This window comes from Uloborus diversus, chromosome 10 (assembly GCF_026930045.1).
Source record: "Uloborus diversus isolate 005 chromosome 10, Udiv.v.3.1, whole genome shotgun sequence".
Lineage (NCBI taxonomy): Eukaryota > Metazoa > Arthropoda > Arachnida > Araneae > Uloboridae > Uloborus > Uloborus diversus.
The window spans coordinates 56,103,833-56,121,761 of record NC_072740.1 but is presented as its reverse complement, the minus strand read 5'-3'; the positions used below and the strand labels follow the sequence as shown (position 1 = coordinate 56,121,761).

General features: G+C 33.2%; 1 protein-coding gene across 2 annotated transcripts in view; it reads left to right on the top strand.

Annotated features, from left to right (window-relative positions):
- The window catches only part of LOC129231571 (acyl-CoA dehydrogenase family member 11-like), a 110,600-nt gene that overhangs the window by 29,763 nt on the left and 62,908 nt on the right, over nucleotides 1–17,929 (top strand). For both annotated transcript variants that reach the window (XM_054865929.1, XM_054865928.1), the window contains exon 3: nucleotides 10,252–10,351. In XM_054865929.1, the coding sequence (XP_054721904.1) occupies nucleotides 10,252–10,351 (100 nt within the window). The remainder of the gene's footprint in view (nucleotides 1–10,251; nucleotides 10,352–17,929) is intronic.

The following is a 17,929-nucleotide window of genomic DNA, read 5'->3' as shown; positions in this document are numbered from 1 at the left end:
TTCTGTGTATAAACCGATAATTTTTGGAACCTTTTTTTAAGTCAAATTAGAGGGATCAGCTTATACAAAATCGGCCAATTTTGAAAAAAAAAAAAAATCGGGACTCTTGCGATGCTCCTGCAAGCGATAAATAATTGCTACTGCCAAATAAATATAATGGTTGTTTGTTTTATCACAGCTAATTAGCAGCGGTGTTGTTGTAAACTTTTCTGAAAAGGCATTGGTAAGCACTTTTCTTCCGCTCATGATTTAATAAACAATAATAATATACATCTGCGAAATGAACTTAGAACTGCAAAGGGATAGTAAGGGTGAGGAAAAAATATGATCGCTTCAGATAGGGTTACCAACTTCAAAATTATCACCACTTAGCGTCTGGAGTTGAACCTTTATAATAACTTGATTAGAAAATATTCTCATCATTTTGCCAGCTTGTCAATATTTACGTTTTTACGGTTCGGTGCGATGTTTAATTGTTATTTTGGGAGAAAATTATATGTGTTTTGATTTTTCGATGCTAACAAGGATGATTAACTTTAAATAAACTCTTTTAATTACCTTTTTTTTTCTTTAGAAGTCTACATTTTGAAAAATCTTTTAACATACGATATGATAATCATATTTTGTTCTTTTTTCAAGCTAACTACGCTTTATTAGGATTCAAATAAATGAAAAGTATCTTTATTTCTGTTAGAACTCTTATTTCAAGTTGTTAAAGCAAAATTCCATTTTTTGTTATGAGTCAAAAATTAAAATGCTGAATAGATGGTTTATTTTATTTATTTATTTATTTATTTATTTTTGGATCAACGGTGTCCACAGATATCAATGATATGTTTATCATGGGACTCTAAAATGCAATTTTAAAATAATTTTATCAAAAATATTTCTTTTACAAGCCGTTTTTATACTTTTGATGCCTTCACTTTGAGCATTGCGATCTCTTTGCATCCGCTGTAGGAATCCGATTTTTCGAATTTTTGATGATTATTACGCTTTGTTAAGAGGTAAACAATTGAAATATCTTTTTATTTTTGTTAAAATCACGGAATGTATAAGTTTTAAACGAAATTCTGTGCTTTTTAAGAGTGTCTTGGGTCAAAAAGTTGAATACTGAACCCTATTCTGAATTTTATTTTATTTATTTATATTTTTGTTACAATTATTTTAAATACTGCACAGAAATATTTCTAGTATAATTTAACGTAATGTACAATGGTAGATAAATATTGATACTTGAGAGAGCGATGCCCCCCCCCCCCCCGCCAAATATCAGAAAAAAACACTCCAGAATGATTTTTACTTTCTTCTATATCTAATACATAGAAGAAAGTATTGGATTCGTGCAAATTTTCAAATTTCGAATTTTGACGGATTCGAACGTTTTGAGGTGTGCTGAGTTCATTTCGACTATTTTTGGAAAATGTCTGTCTGTCTGTGTGTGTGTATGTGTGTGTCATGTCTGTGTGTGACCAGTTTTTTGTGGCCGCTCTACAGCAAAAACTACCGCATGAAATCGAACGAAATTTGGTACACATATGTGCCCCTGTGTGAACTTGTGCCCATTGGTTTTTGGCGCGAATTCCTCCAAGGGGGGTGGAGCAATGGGACGTTTTTTGAGTTACGCGTGCTTGCTATTCCTCAGGAAGTAACTGGCGGAATCAAACAAAATTTGGTCCATATGTTGCCATTAACAGGAACAGGTGCTGATTCAATTTTGGTGTCAATAACTCAAACGGGGGTTGTGCTATAGAACGTTTTTTGTCGTCAATTGTGACTGCTGTATCTCAAGAAATAATGAACAGAATGAAAGAAAAATTTATCGGCAAGTAGTCCTTAGTGGGTATAAGAGCTAATTTTATTTTGGTGTCAACAGCTAAAAAGGGGGGTAGCGCAATCGCCCGTTCTTTTTTTCCATTGTGAGTGTCCTATCTCAAGAAGTAATGCTACGTTGTGGTTGAAATTTGGAATATATGTGAATCCATATGTAAACAGGCTTTGGTTCAATTTTGACGCCAATCGCTCCAAGAGGTGTTGATTTTTTTTTTTTAAATAAAAATAGCTTTATTAATGCAACAATAAGAAAGATAAATCATAATAGATTGTCGTCTGCGTATTTCTCGTGATTTTAATTGAATGGAAATGATCGGAAATATTATCTCAATGATTTAAAATTTTTAACTGTTGCCATCTTATGTTTGTTAACAAATAAAATATTTGTAATTAATTCAAGCAAGGCTTTAAAAATAACTTTCAATTTTCGCTCTTTGCTTTGCTTTTGCAATAATTCAGACATTGGGATGGTAGTCAAGTTTTTGCATGTGTAATTTCGTTTTTGTTGGGAATATTGCTTCCTCGTCAAGCATGGGGAGGGATCAGAAAAAAAAAGAAGAAAAATATAGAAGAAAGTTTCGTGATGGCCACAACATACTAGTTTCGACATAGAAGAGGAAAACACTCAACTTTAAGTTTAATTGATGCAGTTTGTGCCATCTCTGAATTCTAAAATTTCGTTTTAACAAAAAAAAATTTTTTTTTTTTTTGACTTTTTCACAAAATTAACTTTTTTTTCACAAAATTATTTGATTTTTCACAAAAAACGGACCCTGTGAAAAATCCTGGACAGACCCCTGTATACAATGTGTTCGTAAGTGTATTTATTCATTTTCCTAAGTTCTAAAAGTAATACTTCCTCTTATCACCCTTAAATGACCCTGCATGCGAAACTCCTTAAACAGAAAATGTCCAAGAAAAATGTTTAATATCTTTGATAGCCTAAAAAATAGTATTTATGAACAAATTACCATTCAAATTTTCTTCAAAATTTTGACAAAAAAATTTTATTGTTTAACTTAATTCATCATAAATACCATAACTGATCCTTAGATATCTACACTGCTCAAAACAATTAATGGATATTGTAAGTCTTTGTACAAAAAAAAGGTATTAGCAAATATTTTTTGGCATAGAATCGAGGAAGGGGGTTACAAATGCAAGTTTTTCTTAATTTCAAACATCGCAGTATGCAAATTTTGAGTTTGATGTCAAAGACGACGTTTTATTGGCGGCGAATTTGATCTTGCTCTTAACTTATTGTAAGACAAAGCAGAAAAAAATTATCAACATTCAGTAAGCTCATTGTTTTGATGAGTGCGATGCCTCAACGAACTCATTAAACGGAATCAAAAGCTTCTAAAGTTAGGTTGGCAGGCTATAGGGGAGCCAAACACAAGCCAAGGCAGCAGAACCTATTGGAGTTTTGCAAAGTGTGATTTCTAGGATATGGTAACGTTTTTTAGAGACTGGTTATACTGGCCGAACATCAGGGCAAGGTCGCAGATGGTCAACAACGCTCAATGAAGACCGTTATTTAGCTTTAACGGCTCTGAGGCTCTGAAGTATGAATGCCACTCCCTTACAACGACACCTTCGCTCAAGTACTGGCTGCCCAATTTTTACCCAAACTGTCCGAAATCGCCTTCACGCTGTAAGTCTGTAAGCTCGTCGACCAATGGTATGTGTCACATTAGCTGCGAGGCATCTTCTCGCTACAGGGAGTGAATAACAGAGCATGTGAATTGGAGAAGAAATGAATGGAGCAATATTCTTTTCTCTGACAAGTCCCATTCTTGTCTTTATCCTGATAATGGCATATTTCCATCTGGAGGGAGCGTGGCACTAGAAACAATCCAGCGTTTGTGCCCGAAAGTGTCAGATTTGGTGGTGGTGATGTGATTGTGCATACTGGCATCTCCATTGATAGGCGCACCAATCTGCATGTCATTCCGAATTCAACTCTACCCGGTCGTCAAAGTAGGGATGAGATCCTCAGACCTATTGTACTCCCTTAACCTGCAGCAATTGGAGGTGACTTCATGTTAATGGACAATAATTGCACACCACATTGTTCTAACTTGATGAATGATTTTCTTTTGGAGGAAGAAATCATACAAATGGAATGGCCAGCGTGTTCTCCAGATATGAACAGAATAGAACATGTTTGGGACATTCTAGGCAACGAATTTCTGGACGCCTACCACCTCCACAAACTCTCCAAGAACTAGAAAGAGCTTGTCAGGAGGACTGGGACAGAATACCCTAGCCCCTAATAACAGCCTCATTGATTCCATGCCTCAGAGGTGTTTTACATTGCTGGCCATCGGGGGTTACCATACCCCCTACTAGAAGCGATTTTCTTTTAAGGAAACCCCAATTTTTATTCGCTTTTCTCATATGCACAAAGTGCATTTTTTCCCTTTTGGACCCAAAAGTTTTTAAAAAAATATTTTTTTCTGCCATACAAATGTAATTTTTGTCTCACATAGTTTACTATGTCTGTTGATAATGCATCAATCATCCAAAAAGTTTTCCAGGTTCAAGATCAACCAAAAACCTCAATATCCTTCAATTGTTTTGAGCAGTATTTTAGCAATACATCACAAGAAAATACTCATTAATGAACAATGACATTCATCTATGTATTTTAGTTGTTTGAACAGCTTTAGCAATGTTTTCCTAAGCTTTTATATGAAAAAATACTACGATTAAAAAAGATGAAGATTAGAAGTATCATTCCATTTCTTATCGTTGAATGAATTCTAAAAATTTAAATGAATTAAGAAACATTTCGAGCATCTCTTTAATGAGCCTTGGCGATATTTTCGTCCATAGAAGCATTAAATGCAGTCCAAAATCCAATTTGAAACAGTCAGGAGTGGGGAATTGTGGAGCATTTATTGAGTTAGACAGTTGATAATGTAGTTAAAATAAATATGAGCGGTTTTTTTTAAATTTTTTTTAAAAAGCAAATATATTGCAAAGCTTTAATTATCATACTTATATTGTATCATTACTTAATTAAGCTAATTATCATACTTATTAATTGTAGTTTTGATTCTAATAGTATTACTTTATACAATTAACAGTTAATGCTTCTGATTTAGCATGTTTCCATTTTTAAAGTTCGTGCAACCATGGACCAAACCCCCCATTAACAAAATCCTAGCTACGTGCCTGAGAGCTTAATATTAGATTCCCACTAATAATTAAAATAGCTCATTGTTTGCACAATTAGCAAAATTACTAATCTGATATTAAATTGGCCTCGATTTTTAAACATTAAAATTTTTGTATTTTTTTTTTTTTTAATTTCCGTGAACAACTCATATTTTATTTTATTTTTTATTTAGTAGTAAAATAATGGGAACTTAGCTAGGCCATTGTTTATGGTTACTTTTAGTATGTAACACATTCATGTAAGAATGAAAAGAAAAGAAAAAAGGTTTTGAAATTGAAAAGTATTCGCGTTTAAAAGTTATATTTTCTGGAGAATGTCCCATAAAAATAATAAAATACCTGCATTAGGGGCCAAGGGCACTCAAAAATGTCGTATATAAACAATAAAATACCTGCATTGAAACTTTTGCATTTGTACAATGCGTATATTGGGGGAGGGGGAATCCCCCTTCCACCCTCAAATGACCAATATGTGTAAAAATATTACTTGCAATACAGTCAAATCCCGACTGACGCGAGGGACGCGTTCCAAGAACACTCGCATAAGTCGAAATTTCGTGTTGAAGCGAAGGGTGTGTGTAAAAGCTTTTACAAATATACCCAATTATTTTAAACACTTGTAAACATCACCTAAAACTGTTTAAAATCATTTCTCAACTATACATTATTGTTCCTTACATAAAAAAAACTGAATTTTTCTTTGTATTTTTTTAAAAAAAAACCCATTTTATTCAACCCAAAATACTGCTACGATGCACAAAATCAGTGATCAATGGGAAAAAATAAACCAGTATGGTGTACGTACTGTATGTAGTAAGAAAAACAAATGCACTATAGTTTTAATGTAAATTAGATTAAGTAATGATATTTGTAACTTAATCAAGTGAAGATGATGATGATGATTTATGCTGCGTGATCAAACCGTTATTCTTATATAATTTTTAAATGGACAATACAATTGCCTCACTATTTTTTTATAACGTTTCCATTTATGGTAACACCCCTCTTTCCGGTTTCTTCAATTCACAAGACAAGAGCAGTTTCCATTTTCATAATTTTTGCATTTTCCTTAGATACTACTCAGTGAACTTTTAAGGATTTTCTTTTCTTGACTTTCAATTGTACATATGGAAGATTCACTCATACCCAAGTGTAGTGCTACCTTCAACGCATTTTATAGTTGTTCATGCACATAACCTTTAGGTTTTCTTTATAATTGTCAAAACCTTTCTCTTTTTCTTTCATCTAGATTAGATCATCTTATTAGATGAAACGGTGCTCTTAGGTGTCATTATATTTCATTAACATTCACATTTAGAATGAAATAAATGAATGGAAATTGTGGAGTATTTGTATAAGCGATGTTCAGACTAGTACGATGTTGGAACTTCCGCTCTCAGTAATGCTAAAGGGATGAAGGCCCATTCAGGAAAAAAATTTTTGTAGAAAATAACAAAGTCAATACTTACACACCATAATTCCCTTCCGAAAATTTCCGTGTTGCGGGCGAGGAATTCGCGTTAGATCTAAAATTCTTTACTTGGGAAAAAATCGCGTTATAGCCATTCCGCGTAAGTCGGATTGCATTGTAGCGGGAATCGACTGTATTGGTTATTTGTACTATCTTTATTCAATTACACTTTCATTAAACTAATACTGTTGGAAATACAGCTGAAACAAAGCAGTTTGAGTCCCTTCTTTGCACCCCCTTAACTTCCAGACTCAATGCTCAAACTCTTGGGACATTTTGTTAAGTCATCTCCTCATGATACTGAACAACTTGGTATAGGTGCCAATTCTTTTCCTTTTTTGACTGTTGGGTTTTGGCCCTTTTACAGTCTAGTTTGACTGGACTTTATTTTTATCATCCACATATTTATAACTTTTGTGCTGGATGGTAATAACATTCTAACATATTTTACCTTACTTTAAAAATCCAAGAAGGTTCTTCTGCCTCTGCATAGAAGTTTGTTGGGAGCATGCTGTTCAGTTTTGGTCTCCTTATCTTAAAAAAGATATTCCTTTATTGTAAAGATTTCAAAGAAAGGCTACTAGGCTTGTAAGGGGACTTTCGTTTTTAGATTGTCATACCAGACTTCAAAAGCTTAATATGTATAGCCTGGAGCAAAGAAGAGTCAGAGGGGACATTATTCAGTTGTTTAAATTTATCAAAATGAATGATGTTAATGAATTAAATTTTTGCATAGAAAGCAGGACAAGGAGTCATTGTTTCAAGCTATTCAAATCTCAGGCTAACCGGGAAATTAAGAAAAATTACTATAGTAGGGTTGTGGGCACTTGGAACGGCTTAGCAGAAGAGGTGGTAATGAACAAGGGGGTGGATAGCTTTAAGAGGGCCATTGATCTTCATTGGGGACTAATAAACTGACTAGGACCAGCCTAGCTGAGCCGAGAGCCTGTTGCTGGTCGTCACATTTGTATTTACTTGCATTTGTATTTAACATTTACAGAGACATGATCCCCTTCATGAATGTAAGAACACTCGTCGATATTGAAATCGAAAATCCAGGTTTGATACTGTTTTTGGTTTTTAATAAGTGATACTTGAAGTGAATGTACAAACTGGTCACTGTTTAGGTGAAGTATTACATATTTTTTTAATTAATCTTACCCCACATCAACAGAAAAGTATAAGTCAATTTCAAAACTTTAGCAGCTTAGAACTAAACAATATTTCGATTATTTTATTTATTATAGTTACAAATTATTGCGCTTAAAGATATTTAGTATTTTAGTTATTTGTTATATAAAAACAATTTATTAGACCAAAATATTGTATTGTTTAGTTATTGATTAAGTTAAAAAAAATCAGCACTTCATAATCACAATATTAGATTCTAATATTGCTTGAATTAAAAAAAAAAAAAAAGTCATTAGGTCTAAATTGAGCAAGGGGGTACATAGCTTTAAGTGGGTCATTGATTTTCATGGGGGATTCATAAATTGACTAGGACCAGTCTAGCTGAACAAAGAGCCTGTTGCTGGTCCTCACATTTGTATTTGTATAAGACATATACTTTGTGTAAGACATGTACTTTGGTTAAAATGTTACATATTTTGAACAAAGGTGTACAACCATAAATAGTACAAAATTGCCCAATAATATTACAAGTAGCTCATTATAAGTAAGAATGGTAATGATTATAAATATTTTTTCCTAATTTACTGTGATATTAAATGCACCTAATCAGGAAACTGAGAAATTTCTACATGCAAAATTCTTATTTTACTGACAAAGTTATGATGGCTGTTACTGCAGATTTTCCATAGAACGCAGTTTTATTCTAAAAAAATACTATCAATTCATTTTTTAGACCACACAAATAAAAAAAAATTAGGATTCATTGTTTCTAAACTTTGTACAAGAGATGTAGCAAAACTTCTTTTGTGATAGTGTTTCAATTTTCCTGGGCTTCAGTAGTTCGTAGGATCAAGTCATATGGCCATGTACATGTAAAACCCTTAAATTGCATAATTAGAAATAAAAAAATTTTGATTAAAAATAAAATGATGTAAATCGCGTTTTATCATCCAGAAGGAATCAGACGATATCAGGCCAGTGACCGCAGTTCATCTTATCGTAGAGAACTAGTAGTGCACACAAGGGAGGGGTCCAGGAGGTCCAGGCCCCTCCCTTGCACCTTCCCTCTCGGCGATTGATTACAATTCTATGTATTTTGTACGTTGAAGAATTTCAAACAAAGGTAACAATAATTTCAGTTCTAATATGTGAAAATTTAAAATTCTCATGTTAAAAGATTTTCAAAAATATACTAATGCACTTTTCCTATAATGAATTGCCCATAAGAAACAGAATGGTGATTATAAATGAATGCCATATTTTTAGTTTTGTAGTTACAGATTAAAATGAGATTCTATGAACTTCTATAACCATATGGTGCTTCTATAACGATGAATATGCTTTACTGTTTCCATTTTTGAATTATGAGAGAAGTAAATGTTCTTTTGCTTTATGTTAATATCAATACTTTTTCATTAAATAATGCTAATTATTTATTCAATAGTTTATTTTTTACTGTTTTTTGTTCTCGGGAATCCGTAAAATCAAGTCAATATGTTTGACGCCATATTGAGGTGTGATATGAGAGTGAGACTTTCAACCTTAAACCCTACCATTGCAAAATTTCTATGTGCACCGCTGCATACATTTGACCATTTTGACCAATGAGTAGGGTATTTAAGGCTAGAGCAGTTACAGAATCTGATTGACTCAAAGCTCTTGAGCGGAGATAAGCAGAATAGATTCACCACCAATGTTTTGCATATGTTTACCTTCACCTCATTTTGTACTCAAAAAATGGCAACAAGGCATCAAATAATATGGGAAAAGTGATGGTTTTTCAACTACAGTCAAATCTCAATAACTCAAAATTCCAAGAGACTGGCAAAAAAAGTTTGAGTTATTAATAGTTCGAATTATGGGAAGTTTTCGCAACAGTCTTAAGATTTTGGGACCCAATAAAAACTTTGAGATAAAGGAATATTCAAATTATAAGCTTCAAGTTATTCAGATACGACAGTATTCTTTTGGGGGGAGGGGAATGTAAAACATTATAAATAAAATTCTGCTAGTGATAGACAAGACTTATACTTTTCTTTGTGGTTATCAGCACATCTAAAGATGACTGGACGCCTCTCCACTGATAAAGTAAAAAAAAATAGTTTTTTGTAATATGGGAGTTATTAATTGAAAAGAAAAAAACTATGAGATTGTAACTGGTTTGCAATGGATGAGTCTCAAGCAAAAGTGAGTTCCAAGGTTTATTTCTCTACAAATAACAAAAAAGATATTTCTAAATGTACTGAGTATCTAAATTGCAAAGGAAGAAGCAAACAAAAAGATAATCATCTATTTTTTGTTATGCCAAAAGGGAAAGACCACAAAAAATTCCATGTTAACCTTTATTGCTATTATTACTGCTTTTTTTCATATTTTGTTTCTTTGAAAATTTTTAATTGATTTTAATGAATTTTTTATTTGTTTATTTATTTTGCAAAGGTAGATTTCAAAAAATATGAAGTTTTAAAAAATATCGTTTTGTTTTAGTGTAGTGTCTTGGAACTAAATTTTTTCTCTTTGTATTTAGATCAAATTTTTCAAGAAGTAATTTTATGTTCATTTATCAATTAATTTATGTTTTACTGGTGAAAGTTCTTATTATTGCTTTTTTTGTTTTTAAATTTTTTTTTCAGTCGCTTACATCAAGCTTGTAAACTATACTTGTATTCTCCATCTGCTGGCTTGTACACTTGTCCTCTTGCAATGACTGATGGAGCTGCTAAAACAATTGAAGTAATGTTATAAAAATCCATTTAAAAAAGGTTTTGTTTTAAATAAATGCATGTGCAGTCGACGTTTGTTCTGGTGACCCCTGTTGTCCAAACAAAAATGATCACTATAACGTTAATGTAAAATATATTGCATGTTATTTCGTTATATTTTGATACAGGCTTAACGTTTTTTACAAATTGTCCTTCATTTTAAAATATAATCAGGAAACTAATAATAAATGATTGCAATTTTTTAACAATGCTACTTTGTACCTAAACTGTATGTAACTTTAAAATAATATATTTAACCATAAAATACATTGAAAATACCTGACATAAATCAGTTATTTCTTAAATTAGAAATCACGTTATGGTTCCGCTTTATTTCAGATATTTTTAAAAATATTAGTTTTACCTCTTATTTAAATTTGCAATATATTTCCACATTGTTGAATTAAAAGAGCAGGAAAAAATCACAATATTTATCATCCATATTCAGATAACTCCTTTCAGTGAACATACTTTTTCACATTGAACAGTTAACTATTAATTTTCAAATCGATTGTTTTGAGAATTACAGTAAAAAGACTCAATTTTGTTTGTTATAGTGGAATGAATGGTTCAGTTTGGATGTTCTAACAAATACCAAAATAACAATGCTTTAATGAACAGAAAGCGAGATTTCATACATTGGTCACTTTAATGGAAAGATTGCAGCAATAGAAGGTTATTTTAAAGAGTTTTTACTGTGTATAAGTAATTTGATAGAAAAAGACGAAAGGTTGAATCCAGAGCTCATCAGCCATGGAGGATTCAATAAGTATGGTCAAAAGACCAAAAAATTGAACTACAAGGTAAAAAGAGAGTGTTCAAGCTCCAGTGTATGCAATAGAGTAACATTGGGCTAAACGTACCACATGTTAAACTATAAACAAATAAACAGGAACTTAAACTTAAAATTAAAAGCAGGGGGTTTTGCCTCGACTAATTAGGAAAAACGAGTTCTGATACTTAGCCTTGCACTGGACAGTACCTGCCAATAACTTAAATTGTCTTACCTTAAGATCCGTTGAGATCTCATCGGATCAACCAGTGGAGTTCCTAGCATGGGTGACACCCGGGACGATAAGTTGTTGTGCAACCCTTCCCGCCCTAGCAAAAAAAAAAAAAAAACCCTAGAAGAATATGTTTTAATTTATTGAAGAAATTTTTTGAAATTGAAGTTTGAAAAATGCGATTGTTGGCCACATTTGATGAGGTTAAGGGCCTAGTAATTTTTCGAAATTGAAGCTCCAAAATTGCAAGTTTTGATCTTCAGTGTTGTTAGGTGGTGAGGTGTTCTGGGACTCTTCGTCCCAAAGTATTTACAAAATTGAAACCCAGAAAATAAAATTTGGGACTCGCTGTGATGGTTTTGGAGGGGGGGGGGCAGCATTCTTACGTTCAGAGGAGAGGCAGAATAAATTTGCGAACTAATAACCTGCAACCCCTAAAGGTTTTTTAATTTAAACATTTCTCTTAAAAATAAGTAAGATTTTCCCCTATTTTTTTTTTTTAAATCTTGGTAAAATAACTTTGCTTTCCCCAAGACATGTTCTTTTCTTCGTTTTAGCAAGAAAGAATACATTTGAAAAAAGATCTAGTACTTGGCATTCCAGGGTAGACACGGACCCTGTGCCTCCCCCTCCCTCCCTGGTTGCACATCTGAAGAAGAGTATAATTTAAGACTCTCTTTTGTGACGTTAGGGAGAGGAGTTGTTCGGTAGCCTACTTCTGGATATTTTTCAAAACTGAAATTTTAGAAACGTTATTGTAAACTATCTTTTGAAATGTTAAGGCCAGGAAAGGGGGCTCATGGCTGTTTCTTTAAAAAGTTTCACAAATGTAATTTCAGACGATCTACATTGATACTTTGCAAAGAGAGATTAAGGGGATCTCCCTTAGATTTTTTTTTTGTAATTAGAATCTTAAAAACATAATTGTAGGATCTCGATTTTAGGGAATGAGATTGGATCTGGAACTAAGTTTCAAAAACACAATTTTCAGGAATGCCCATTCCCCCAAGAGCAAGGGTGCACCCCTCATAAATACCACAAAGCCCCCCCCCCCCCAAAAAAAAGAGAAAAATACCCCCTTAAAACCCTCAAAGTGTCAATGTCTCAATCTGCGCCACGACACTCTTCTCGCTATGTGGTCACCCCTGCAACTTTAAGCAATCTTTGGTGATGGTAGGGAGGGGAGAGGTTCAGTCCTCCTCCTGGACATTTAAAAAAAATAAAGTCATAAATAAAACGCAATTATTGACCAGCTTTAGCAATAGAAGAAGGGATGGAATTTGGAAACTCTCTCTTAAAAATTTTTCAAAATGGAAGTCCTAAAAAGAATTTTAGACAATCCTTCCTGATGTTAGGAGAATAAAGGGTTCCCTTCCTCGCAGTTTCTCGATACTGAAGGTTAAAACAGTTGCAGATGATCATCGATAATATTAGGGGAAGGGGTTGTGTCAGGGTCTTCCCTCAGAAATGTTTCAGAATTGAAGACCACACACACACACAAAACATTTGTAATTAATGTGTGTAACCAGGACGTCGTCGCTAAAAAGATGAATGGGCGTATCTCAAAAAAATTGAAAAAAGGGTTATGACCACCACAGTCTTTTATAATATGACCAACGGGCATATCTCTACAATAAATAGTAAAAAAGTTACAGTCCATCACACTAGTGGCGGTTCTCAAGCAATGCAGTAAGCTGAAAATCTTTACATCAGTTTTCTACAAAATGCTTAGAAGTGAGATTTGCCCATTGGTCTTTTGAGTGACGATGTGTAGTAGAGGGTAACTAATTCAAATCAATCCCCTTTGAAAAATTTCTGGTTGAGAATGGGCAATTCATAATCGGAAGTATGCTAACTTTTCTCTATGAAAATTTTAAAAAGTATTAGTCCATATTTGCATGTATATCTTCATGATATTTTGTATATTTAATCCATGCATAATTATCCGGGCAATAATCTGTTATGCAAAGTGAAATACAGCAAAAACAAAGAATGAAAAGTGCTTACCAATTATTTTCAGTTTACCAACGCACACCGAAATGGAGTGGATTAGTCACAAAGTATTGTTTTCAAACTGATTTTACACCAGTCACTGATTTACCCCCTCGCAACTGTTGCAATCATAAGAAGCTCCATTACCATAAGGGCCTTGAAGGGGGCTCAAAAATGCACATGACAATGTTTCATATAGTATTGTGATAGGCAAAGGGGCCTCTAAAAATGCAATGTGACTGGCCCCCCAAACTTGTAAGTCGGCCAGTGTCTTTATTGTAAAACATATTTGTTACTTTTCCTATTCTTTTTCTCATCTTAAACGAAAGAAAAGCTTTTTATGCCACCTATGAATACATAAATATATTTATAAGTATGCCTGACAATTTTGAATGTTTAAAAGGGTTATAAAAATAACAAAAAATAATTTCAGTACAGTAGAATTTCTAAAATCCAAGGTAATTGGGGCTCATGCCACCTTGGATTACTAAAAACTTAGATTATCCAGAAAATTCTTGGCGACTAATATTTTACATACCTTTTTACTTCTTTGTTGAAAAGTATGTATTATTGACAATTTGTCCTTCAAATTTCAACCTAAGTTTCCATTTTAACTACCCCTAAACGAATTTTAATTAATAAACTTTAAAATTAAAAGTTTATTTTTGTTGTGTTTAAGTGCCTTTTTGTGTACACACTTTTAGGCACCCGAAAAATGCATTTTGACTGTCCCTGAATTCATTTTGATAAGTTTAATTGTGACATTTGCATAAAGGTGCACTCCGTATAACATAAAAAGCTGGTCGTAGGTTGTTGAAATTTTTCGAGATATCTTTTCATCTATCTTTTGTAGTCAATGAATATTTTGTTATACTTGGCGAGTGTTATTAGCACAGCCAAAACCGTTTTGTCACTTTATTGTATATAGTTAAGGACGTTTTACATTTGACCCATATTTGGATTTTCTGATTTAAACGCAAATCATTTTAACTATTAAAATATTACCTTAAAATATGAGTAAAGCACCTCAAATTAAGCGGAAGCTCGGACTTTTGAGACTCAGATTTTCGCGACTCTACTGTAGTTAGAAAATCTGATGACATTTGAAGGTCACTGTATTCTGTCTGAATGGAGAAGAAATTTAACAAAAAAATTGCCAGAAATTGAATTTCGGAGTAGTTGTTTGAAGAACCTACTTTTAAAAATACAATAAATAATGTTTCATGTACTAAATATAATTAAAATATTTGTTGAAAATTTTCAGAATTGAAGTACTGATATTTTTTATAAACTCTTAAATCCACTTGGGTGTAAAACCTCTGAAAGATGTCACCCTGCACAAGTTCCCCCCTCGTCAATCCAAGTGATAGTAATGGATTTAATGTAAATTGAAATATAAGGGGGAAATTCAGAAAGAAAATATGTTTTTTCATGCACTCTTAAGTCCATTTGGATGCCACCCCATGTAAGGGTTTCACTCTGCAAAATGCCCCCCCCCCCCCCTCACTGCAGTGATGCTACTGGGTTTGATAGATTAAACGTAAGTTAAAATGTGGGGAAAATTTCAGAAAGGAATTATTCATGTTTTCCACAAACTCTTAAATACATTTTGAGTGTCAACCCCAAGTGACATTTGAGGCAGACAACTCCCTCCTTCCTCTCCCATAGTGACTCTAGTCAGTTTTATGTTCTGAATTCTGTATTCGTTTTACAACCGCTTTTCCTACGAATTGATTTTAACACCATTTCCTGGTATAAGAACAAATATTTGAAAGTGCATCTATTGTTTCAGCTGAAAACCTTTCACACAAATCAGTGAGAACAAAGTTTAGTATAGGTGCATAAATAGATCCCTGGTGGAATTTGCATCTTAATTAGCACAATAAATTTACCTTCTTTCTTTATTTCGTCAAAAAGGCAATTTTAGACGATATTTAGCGACGTTCGGAGGAGGTGTTTGGAGGCTTCCCCCCGGCTTTTCTCAAAGTTTAAGTCCCAAAGATGCAATTGTAGACACAAATACAAATACAAATGTGACAACCAGCAACAGGCTCTTGGCCCAGCTAGGCTTATCCTAGTCAATTTATTAGTCCTCAATGAAGATCAATGAAGATCCCTCTTAAAGCTACCCACCCCCTTGCTTGTTATCACCTCTTCTGGTAAGCTGTTTCAAGTGCCCAAAACCCTACTAAAACAGTAGTTTTTCCTTATTTCCAGGTTAGCCTGAGATTTGAATAGCTTAAAACAATGACTCCTTGTCCTGCTTTTCTGTGCGAAAATTTAACCCAGTAACATCTTTCATTTTAATAAATTTAAACAGCTGAAATATGTCCTCTCTGACTCTTCTTGGCTCCAGGCTATACATATTAAGCCATTTAAGTCTGGTATCATAATATAAATCTGAAAGTCTCTTTACTAGTTTAATAGCCATTCTTTGAACCTTTTCCAGTAAAGAAATATCTTTCCCGAGATAAAGAGACCAAAACTGAACAGATTTACCAAATCTTTATGTATAAAGGGCTATTTCTGTCCGGATGTTCAGGGTAAACTTCAAAACTACTGGATGGATTTTAACCATTGTTTCACAATAGATAGCTACATTATCAGGGAACAACTTAAGCTATAATTTATTGCTAAAAGCTTAGTTTAAAAACGTCGTGATGGAAAACAGTAAATGTCATGTAATTTCCACATCAAATGGTTAAAGATTAAACCCATTGTTTTGAAACTTTGTTGCCAAACAACAGCAACATTAAAAGTAATCATAATGTAAATTTTTAATCAAGGCCTCTCTGGAGCAAGCCATGATATTTATTGCTTTCTTAGGAGTTGCATCCTTATCTTTATACATAAAGGGCTACTTCTGTCCGGACATCCGGGGTAAACTTCAAAACTATTGGACGGATTTTAACCATTGTTTCACCATAGATAGCTACATTATCAGGGAACAATTTAGGCTATAATTTATTGCTAAAAGCTTTGTTTGAAAACGTCGTGATGGAAAACAGTAAATGTTATTTAATTTCCACATCAAATGATTAAAGATTGAACCCATTGTTTCGAAACTCCGTTGCCTAACAACAGCAACATTAAAAGTAATCATAATGTAAATTTTTAGTCAAGGCCTCTCTGGAGCAAGCATGATATTTATTGCTTTCTTAGGAGTTGCATCCTTATCTTTATAAAAAAAGGGCTACTTCTGGCCGGATGTCCGGGGTTAACTTCAAAACTACTGGACGGATTTTAATCATTGTTTCACCATAGATAGCTACATTATCAGGGAAAAACTTAGGCTATAATTTATTGTTAAAAGCTTAGTTTGAAAACGTCATGATGGAAAACAGTAAATGTCATGTAATTTCCACATCAATGATTAAAGATTAAATCCATTGTTTCGAAACTTCATTGCCTAACTTTGCAACATTAAAAGTAATCATAATGTAAATTTTTAATCGAGGCCTTCTGGAGCAAGCATGATATTTATTGCTTTCTTAGGAGTTGCATCCTTATCTTTATACATAAAGGGCTACTTCTGTCCGGATGTCCGGGGTAAACTTCAAAACTACTGGACGGATTTTAACCATTGTTTCACCATAGAGAGCTACATTATCAGGGAAACACTTAGGCTATAATTTATTAATTAAAGACTTAGTTTTAAAAAGTTATGTTGGGAAAACAGTAAATTTCATGAAATTTCCCCATGTTATGATTAAACATAGAGTAAAGAAATTTGCATAGAGAGTTAGTCTATGGTAAAAAGGAGATGAAATTGAAACCGGAATTCTGGGATACAGCGGTGCAATGATTGGCGGGGTTATGATAACGTGGTTGCTTTGCGAGTATAGTTTTCACCAATCTCGCAAAGAGACCGTATAAAGTAGCTGGCTGATTGGTTTGCATTTTAATTTATGTTTTAATGCAATTTCAAAAACGTGCTTCATAAACTTGCAACAATATCTTAGTTTAAATTAACAAACAATTGAGATTCATTAATCAAATGTTTTGAATCAAGAAGAGTCTTAAAATACTTAACAAGAAGTTGAGGATCTTGGGATACAGCGGTGCAATTTCCAGCTCCAATTTTTTAGTATAGTAGGGCCTCTCTATGTAATTTCTTTACTCGATGTGATTAAATATAAAACCCATTGTTACAAAAATTCGTTGCCTAACAACAGCAATATTAAAAGTAATCATAATGAAAATTTTGAATCAAGGCTTCTCCAGAGCAAACATGAGTTTAAAGTTATTTAAACATTTGGAAACTCTGCTTTTCGCACCCTGAGGGAAACATACTAGAGAGTTTTTTTTCTTTGTGTGTGTGTGTGTGTATTATTTAATTGAATGAAGCAAGCGCACGGTTTTTTTAGTGATCTTTGTTTTTGTTAGTTCATATTTTGGAAATTCTTCAAATTTTTATATGCTTAAATTCGTGCTTTCGTTTCTAAATGAATATTCATTGGTTCTTTATACTTATTGCTATTTTACTTTTATGAGTAAGGAAGAAACTTGATTTTTAATCACGTCAAAGCGGTGTGTTTTGAGTTCTTTCAGTT